This window comes from Tetrao urogallus (assembly GCF_951394365.1).
Source record: "Tetrao urogallus genome assembly, chromosome: 1".
Lineage (NCBI taxonomy): Eukaryota > Metazoa > Chordata > Aves > Galliformes > Phasianidae > Tetrao > Tetrao urogallus.
In genome coordinates, this window is record NC_136813.1 from 146,197,827 (window position 1) to 146,206,685 (window position 8,859).

The 8,859-nt window shown below is 45.7% G+C and overlaps 1 protein-coding gene across 1 annotated transcript; it reads left to right on the forward strand.

Annotated features, from left to right (window-relative positions):
* Positions 1 to 341: 341 nt before the first annotated feature.
* Positions 342 to 6,909, forward strand: GSG1 (germ cell associated 1; the record flags this gene model as incomplete). Its single annotated transcript, XM_079533362.1, has 5 exons — positions 342 to 660; positions 3,234 to 3,281; positions 5,319 to 5,471; positions 5,807 to 5,918; positions 6,594 to 6,909. The coding sequence occupies 5 exons, from the start codon at positions 342 to 344 to the stop codon at positions 6,907 to 6,909; spliced, it is 948 nt and encodes a 315-aa protein (XP_079389488.1).
* Positions 6,910 to 8,859: the final 1,950 nt, after the last annotated feature.

The following is an 8,859-nucleotide window of genomic DNA, read 5'->3' on the forward strand; positions in this document are numbered from 1 at the left end:
TGGTTAACAGCTCTTATCTACTGTCTTTGAGATGGAAATAACAATCACTTCTCTCATTTTCTGTGCACACGCACACATACCGGTGCATTCAGTCCCAGTAGTTCTGCAGGGTCACCGTCTCTTCCCCAGTACATACCTCAGCGTATTTTGAAATGGTTGAAACTAAGCTATCTCTCCACTGCTCTGGCTTTTAGGAGAAGGGTCCTTCTTTGCTGGAATGTTGTGAGGAGCACAGACTGCTTCTCCTATGCATATCCCTTCCCCATGTGTTCCACCTGGAAAAGCTAGGGTTTGTGACGCTAGATGGCTGGTCTGACGGTCCCTCTGTTTCTGTGTTGTAGATGGAGCTGCTGAAGATGTTGCCGTGGCGCCGTGCTTTCCTGGCAGTTATCCTGAACCTGCTGGCACTCAGCCTCTCCACCACTGCCTTGCTCAGCAGCTACTGGTGCACCGGGACCCAGAAAGTGCCCAAGCCTTTGTGTGGGAAGAGCAAAGACTCCAAGTGCATCGGTGTCCCCATGACGCCTGATGCAGCTGCTAGCAATGCTTCAGCTCAGGAGGAGGTCCATTACAGCTGGGAGACCGGGGATGACCGCTTTTCCTTCAGATACTTCCACACAGGGATGTGGCTTTCCTGTGAAGAGAGCATGGAAGGGCCAGGTAGCGTCTTGCCCAGATGGCCACAGCTTTTTCCCTTGCTTTCACTCCACAGGAGTTCAGAATTGACAGGTGGAGGCCAAGAGCACTTGAGAGAAAAGCCTTCTTCGTTTTCTTTGATGGCACCAACCCTGTGCACTGTCTTTGTACTTCTGTCCTTCACAGAGATGTTTACAGATGGTAGCAAGGCAGAATGCCTGTCTCTGGCATGCCCTTCTGTCTGGAACAGGAGCTGTGGAGTGCAGGTGATGGTGACAGTGACTTTGTGGTTGTACCATCCTGGTGGGCACTGGAGTGGCCCTTCTTTCCCTTCCCCTGAGCTCCATTCCTACACATAGTTCACTTCATGCTCTACAGGGCACATCTGTGCATATCCCCTGTGAAATTGAAACGGGGATTTTATTTGGTGTTGTCAACTTCTAGTTAACAACTGTGAGGATTACATTTGTTGACATTCTCCTTAAATCACCAAACTGAGGAGATGTATGAAATGAATAGGGATTGGGCTTTTATCAAACAAAAAGCAGTAAGGAGAGAAAGAGAAGTCCCTCATTACAGATGCAGAGAAAAGCTTGAGATTATGACCAGAGAGAAATCAAAGGTAGGAGGCAAATTGACCTGAGGATTAGAGAACACAGCATTTTAATTTTTAGTAATTTCTGTGATATTGTGACAGGTCTGACTTGTGATTTTTGAGTGTAAACTGGCACTGCAAACTCCAGAGAGACAGAGGCTGGTCATGCAGGCTGTATTAGATCCCACGTATTTTTTGCCCTGAATTTGCTCTTGCCCAGTCCTGCTGCAGTCCTTCCACAGGAATTGGTGCCACATCAGTACAGGTGGATGCTTCGCAGTGCACAAATGCACTTTACAGCCTGGCACATACATCAGGAATCAGAACTGACTGTAAGCTAAAGATGCAGTGATGAAAGTCACATCAGGCCCTTTCCACTGAGCCACTGCCCTGCTCTTCAGGTCTACCCAACACAAATAGAATCATAGAGCTGTTTGATTTGGAAGGAACCCTTAAAGGCCATCCTGTCTATCCCTCTTCTCTAACTGACTGACCATTCTAGTACAGCACTGCACATTTTCTTATCTGTTGCTGTAAGACTCTGAAAATTAATTAAATGAATAAATACATGCACAGATACATACATACATAAAGGTGAACAAAAGACAGAAGAGAGGTGGAAGCAGGAACATGCTTGAAAATCTCATGTCCTAATGAGGGGATTGCTTCATTACGAGCTTTTCCAGATATACTGTGGAAAGATATGTGTTTATTTGGGGCTGATTTGGTCTGAAGTGTGTTTCCATGGTGCTTGTGGGAGTGGGAATACATAATTTGACAGCTTTCTCTGAAAGAATTGTCTGGCCACCAGGCAGTCCTGGAATAACCCCGATGCTTGAAGGAATGCTGAGAGCATGTTACATCTGGATTGCACCAGAGCATGGGGTAGTCATAGTCAGCCTCAGTCCCCTGCTTCCTATAAAGTGAGTACTATCTACCCACTGCTGAGGGTCTCTGAAGCAAGCACAGAGAGAACAACAACTTTAAAAAAAAAAGAAAAAAGAAAAAAAGAAGAAGACGTTGATCAGCAACAGGAGTTTGAATTGAATTGAGCTGGAGAAAGGATTTCATTATTCAGGCTAATCTCAGGATCAGCTTTAGATGAGCCATTACTGAATAACCTCTTTAAAGTTCTAGGTGAAGTAGCAAGCGGCAAGTTAATGAAGACTGCAGATGGCACTAAACTGGGTAGCATCCTGAGAGCCACAGATGATAGAAGTAATACAGGGGATTGGAATAGATTAGAACTGGGGATAGAAATTAAGAAAATGAGATTCTTACATGAAAAACTGCAGGCTTGTATTCTTGGGAGAAAGTACCATGCCAAATAGAGGACAGGACCCTCAAATGCAGTGGTGCAGTACACAGCTAAGAAAGACTTAAAGATAATAATGGTGGACCCTCTGTTAATAGTTTGTATCTGGCCTCTATAAAAAGCCAAAGCAAAAACAAACAACATTTGCCCAAATAATATACCTAAACTGGGAGGACAGAAGGCTTACTTTCTGTGCAATTCTTTGTCTCAGAAGAGGATCTCATATCTCTAACATGAGATATATGGGAAGAGAATTTTTTTGCTTTCTTCTTGGGAAATCAATAACTGATTTGCCTGAGGTGAGTGGGAATGTGTGTCCTCAGAAGAGGTGGGTCTGTGGTCTGTTGTAAGCTACATTTCAATTGCCCTGAGGAACAGCCCTCAGAGACTGGTAATAAAGTGGTGAAGAAGTAGCAGCAGATTTATATATTCACCAAAGATTGACAACATTTAAAAATTGCTGATTTTTTTTTTAGAAGGGCCACCCCTAGTTTTACCCAGAGATTGCCTTCTCCTACCATGCCCCATGAGAGTATGGAAGGATGGTCAGAAAGAGGTCAAAAGTGAGAAGATCTGGCAGGTAGATTCAAATGACTGTTGCTGTGCAATGAAGAGAGAGGGAGAGGTATTCTTTTACCTTATCCTACGCTGTTTTACAAGCTGATATCCTTGTTTTTTGTGTTTCAGAGGAGAAATGCCGTAGCTTTATTGAGCTTTCTCCACCAGCAGAGAGAGGTAAGAGCAAATCCCCATATCTCACCGTAACTATCCAGTGCACCTCCTTGGGACAAGGGACCTGCAACATTTCTCCTGCGTGAGGACAGTGAGGTGGGTCCCCAAATACTCAGGCCTCATGGATGCTAAAAATAGAAAGATTTCCTCCCAGATGTTTGCCCAAACTCCTGTCATCTGTGAGGTCAGCAACAGAAACCCCAGGCCTCCTCCCACATGAAGTGGGGTTCGTCTTTTTTAGTAAGTCATCAAGTTCAAGCTTGTCATCTCATGTAGTCAACAGGGAGGAGACGGACATCACCCAAGGGCATTCCTTCCCTTGCGCTGGATGTTCACTCAGTGCTGCAGTCTTGAGTTCTGATGGATGCCTCTGGGAGCCCAGTCACTTCCTTGTACTAAGCAATCAGGACATCCAAAAGGCACACTTTGAATGAAATCCTGCCTCATCAAATATCAAATCTGGGCTGGAGAGCTGACTGTTCCTGTCACATGGTTCAAATTATCCTGGGGATAATGTCAGTAAACCTGGATGGGCTGGAACACACACTGGGCAACTACAGCAGCCAGAAGGGAAATTAGTGTTTTAGTGGAGCACACCTTCTTTCTCTGTCTTGCTTCTCTGTCCCGTGGCTTATAGATGCACGGTCCAGTACCAGTGTTGCACTGTGCACATTAACTTCTCATGTTTGTTCTTTTTGGAAAGAGCATTTACACAAATCAAATGATGCTGATGTTACAAGATCATTTTGAAATCACATGGATCTCCATTTTGTCATAAGCGAATGACTTCCCCGCAAAAGGAATTGCTCTTACATTTACCACAATATGCTCCTTTCACAGGAAGCAGTAATTCCTTTTTTTTTTTTTTTTTTTTTTTTGCTTCCTCACCTTCTTGTGCTCCATTCCCAGTCAGGGCTTCTGGTTCTGTTGGTTCCAATGTCTTTCCCAAGCCTGAGAAAATAGACTCATGCAACCAGAATACATCTTTGTAAATACGTCTATCCCTCCTCACACTCCTCCTACAGCTTCTTAGTTAATTTCAACCCAAATCTGAAAGAAAGCCTCTGTTCTGTAAGACACTGAAGTCTTACAGATTAATTGGAGTGTCAGTATGAGCATGGCACTCACAGTATCACAGCTCCATCACCTGCTTTCACCCCTTCCTGCACACAGTACCACTGTAAGATGACGTAGGCCTCCAGAGAAGCCACCAGCATGGGCAGTGAGACCAGTCTGCTTTCACAGGAAAAGCAATGCAGAGGCTTCTGAGCACTGCTGGTGCCTGTGGCCTCCAGGACACTCTTGGCAGTATGACCTCTAAAGAAACAGACTGTGATCTTGCTGCAACAAGCAAACCAGCTCCTCTGTGCAGGGAATGCAACTCATTAATTCCTGCTAAAGAGCTGGGTGACTCAATGGGAATAATGATGTTTGAGGAGAAGAGAGGAGCTGAGTTAAGTGCCACAATAATGAGAGTTTCCTTCACGTTCCTTTTCCCCAGCAGAATGTCTCCTCAAGGGCCATTAGCAATCGCTAACAGTAGTGCTCCCAGTGCTGCTTCATTTGTCAGATTAATATTTCTTCTTTAGTGAATCGTGTGCTCTTCCAGAGCCCAGCATTACCGAATGTCTTTTCTCATTCTCCTCTATCCCTGCCACACAATGAGCTGGGCTGAGAGCTGTGGTATGACTCAAGTCCCACTGATAAACCCTGCATGAATTTGCCTGCTCTCCATGCAAGCAGCAGAGTGAGTGGTGAATGTAACTGCTCAAGCAAGATATCCCCCGTGGCTTTACCTTGCTGCTTATGAATATCACTGGCTTATATAAGGCAGCTGTTTTGGGTCCTCTCAGCTTTTGCAAGATCAGCCATGACACTCTGTGCCTCTCAGCATCCTTGCTGATAGGCTGGGGGCTGGTTATTTTCCCCACCTCTCTTCTCTCCAACAGACTTCCTTTCAGGATTAGGTTGGGAAGAAGGAGTATTCTCCCTTGAAGAAGCCATTTGGTACTGATGTGAGGGGTTTCTGATTCCTGGCAGGAATCCTGTGGCTGTCACTGGGGTCAGAGATGCTGTACATCAGCCTCTTGCTCATCAGCTTCATCCTCCTGATGGTGGAAATGCTGCACACCGGCAATCCTGTCTGTGGACTGAAGCTCAATGCCTTTGCTGCTGTCTCCTCAGTGCTGTCAGGTAAGCGTGTTACTGTGGAACCTGGCAGCAAGACAGGCACATGTGGGCAGAAATAAAAATACACTGACAGCCTTTCTCATTCGCTCACCTCTGTTGATGAGAATCAGAGTGAAAGGAGCAGTAAAAAGCCCCTAAAAAGTGTCTAAAAAGAAACACAGTTAATGGGAATTGCAAGGAGACAGTGGTGTAGAAGCAACCCTGGAGAGGTGGTAGAGCAGCTGCTGGCCTTGCACAGCAATAGGAAAGCCTCCTCTCTCACACAAGGCTGAAGCATGCAGCTCTGGCTCCTGCTATATCTTCCTTGGTGTTTGTTTTTTTTTTGTCTTCTTTACCAGGTCTCCTTGGGATGGTGGCACACATGATGTACAGCCAAGTCTTCCAAGCCACAGTTAATCTGGGACCAGAGGACTGGAGGCCGCACACGTGGGACTACGGCTGGGCTTTCTAGTATGTGAGCTTTGCAACCACCCTCACTTCCCTGGGCTGTGGGTCTTCAGACATGCTACACCTTGTCCAAACCCTCCTCCCTTCTTGACCCTTCGTGTTTCCAAAGACATGGTTCTCCTAGTGTTCAATCTCCTGATCCCCTGCTTTAACAAATAGTTGCCAAGTTACTTAAGTGAGTAGGTACCAAGAACTGGTAAAACAATGGAGACACACCTAAACAAGTGCCTTCTCACCTGCTGACTAATCAGACTTGCCTCTATGCTTGTTTGCCCTATTTAGTCTCAGTTCTTCCCTGTGTGCAGAGGCCACTGCCACACCTGTGATGTTGCTCTCAAAAACGCCTTGCTTTTCTGCAGTTTAAATAAAATTGCATGTTGGTTTGACATCTTCACTGAGCAAAGTCCAAAAGGTCTGTAACTGTAGCATCAAGACTAGACATGTGGCTCAGGATTTCTTTCTCCAAAAGCTGCAGAAGCTAACCCCAGCTGATACACAATAGATGACTCGAAAAACATTTTGGTGAAGTTATTTATTAGTCTGACATCTCTCGTCTTTCTGTAGCTTGTGTTCATGTTCAGCAGCTTCTACCTGCCAAACCAGTGCACCACGGTGCATACAGTTCAATTCTTTGCCTGGCTTTTCATGGCATGTGTTGCTCTTGTTTTTCTCCTGCAGCATGGCCTGGACCTCCTTCACCTGTTGCATGGCTTCTGCTGTCACCACTCTCAACACCTACACGAAGACAGTGCTGGAGTTCAAGCGCAACCACATCAAGGGCTATGATATGAGCTTCAAGGATCAGCCTCAGCACCACCAGTACTTCGTACAGCAGCAAATAAGCAGCTACTATGAGTCTCGAGACAAGCCCCTCCATTCAGTGTCCGAGGGAGTTGATTTCTACACTGAGCTGCAGAAGAAAGTGCTGCAGCGGGAACCAGAGCTGGACCTGGATGAGGTCTTGGGACAGACAATTGGAGAAGATCAGTGTTAGGGATGAATGCACAGGGGCTGAACAGTGGGGTTTGGGAAGCAAAAAGCTCTGAACCAAACATTAACACTACTGTTAGCAAGTTCTTGGGGAGCTCTTCCTTTCTCTAATGTTCAGGGAGTGAGAATAAGAAAATCAGGCACTGGAACAAGGCAACAGCAGTGCCAAGAGGAGGCAAGGCAGGTCCTCTCTGATCACAACCTGAAGGGTGTCTTCAGCTGGGAACGACAAAACTGGGGGTAAATATCATTGGTGCCATCTGTATCCAAGCACTGTTAGACAGAACTGAGGCAGGTACCCTAATCCCAACAGCACTGCACTAAGGAAAAGATAGACTCAGCCCAACCCAGCTGGCAAATTGCATTGCTGGGCCTCTTTGGGTGGAGTCATATTGCCATTCCAGCAATCTCTTTAGTTCAGCGCTAAGGGCATAGGTGTTCATACTGAGTTGCTGTAGTCCTCCCTGAAGACCCTATTTATTCTTCATTTGTAGGCCCAGTCTCCTGTCCCACCCACAGATTAAAAGTGCTGCTGGAGTAGAAATGGGAGGTTGCTTTCAAATATCTCCTCCCCTCTCTCTTGTCTGTAAAGGCTCCTATATGCACCCTCCTTGCTTTGCCCTCTCCAGCTCCCATTCTGAGATACTTTCCGGTCTGACTCATATTATTGTGCTCCTCCACATCCTTTAAGAATCCTAGCCTGAACTCCTGCTTTTTTGTTTCTCTTCACTTGTCCCTTTTCCCCTTAGTGTAAAAATACCACCAACAGTCCCCAAATCAAGCAAACTCGTCATCCCTCAAAGGTGAAATGGTGGTTCACATGACACACACTGATGCTGTACACAGTATTTATTTGCTCCACTGCAGTTCACAGTTCAAATACATTTTCTCAACAATATACAGACAGACTCTTTATTCACACTGGGGGTGTGTGTGTGCGGGTGGAATGAATTCACATTATGGAGGAGCTAATGTCACTGCACTCAAATATTAGTTCTCTCAGGAAGAACCTCAGGAGAATAACTATTTCAGGTAATGAATGCCTCACCTTTCCCAGCAAGGTGGTGGCTACAGGAGGAAAGGTGCACTCCTGTTTAATCTTCATATATTACTGGTCCTCACACTTTCAGTTCCTATTATACAGCTGTATTAACTAACATAATATTATAAATACTAGCGCGCCTGGAGGAAAATCCCAGGCCTAGAGTTGTTGCTAATATATAGAGTCGTGCTAATATATACAAAGCTATTTACACAAAAATACCATTAAACATATACAAACTGTTCTCAGCTCTGATATTAGGAGAGAAGGGTCCAAAGGCCAGCTTTGGGGCTTGCAGCTAATCCTGAAGAGCTACACTGAAAGCTGTCCTGGAAGCTTTATATGGAGATGCAAGGAGGAAGAAGAAAGGGTGATGTAGCAAGACGAGGTGTCAAGAGCCCAGGGGAGCAAACCCATGTGTCCATCCTTAATGTAAGCATCAAAATGCTGCCATCACCTTGCTACTCAGAGGGAAATGCAGCAAAACAGGAAGAGTACATGTTAGCAGGAGGACCAAAGAGACATCTGCAATTCTCACCTCAGCCTGGCTCTGCATAATGTCAAAGGTCAGATCTGGGAAAACAAGTAACATGTTGCTGCCCTGCATTGTGAGGAGTTGCTAGGGCAGAAAAGTTGTTGGTTTATATATAGTTACTTTATTGCAGGCAACTTCATGTAGATGCTCTGCAACTACAACACACGAGTCTGACAGCACGCTCACAGGCATGATTCAAGGAACTAAATGCACCAAGAGCAAATAAATGTGCCTTGGGGGCAGCCTATTCCTCCTGGAACTGCTGGGCTGGCAGGCCAACGGTCAAAACCAGCAGGGTCACATGCACAGAAAAGCTTTCCATCTCTACCTCTTGTCTGAGCCCCTAAACCCTGAAGCAGTTGTGTGAGAATAAGCTT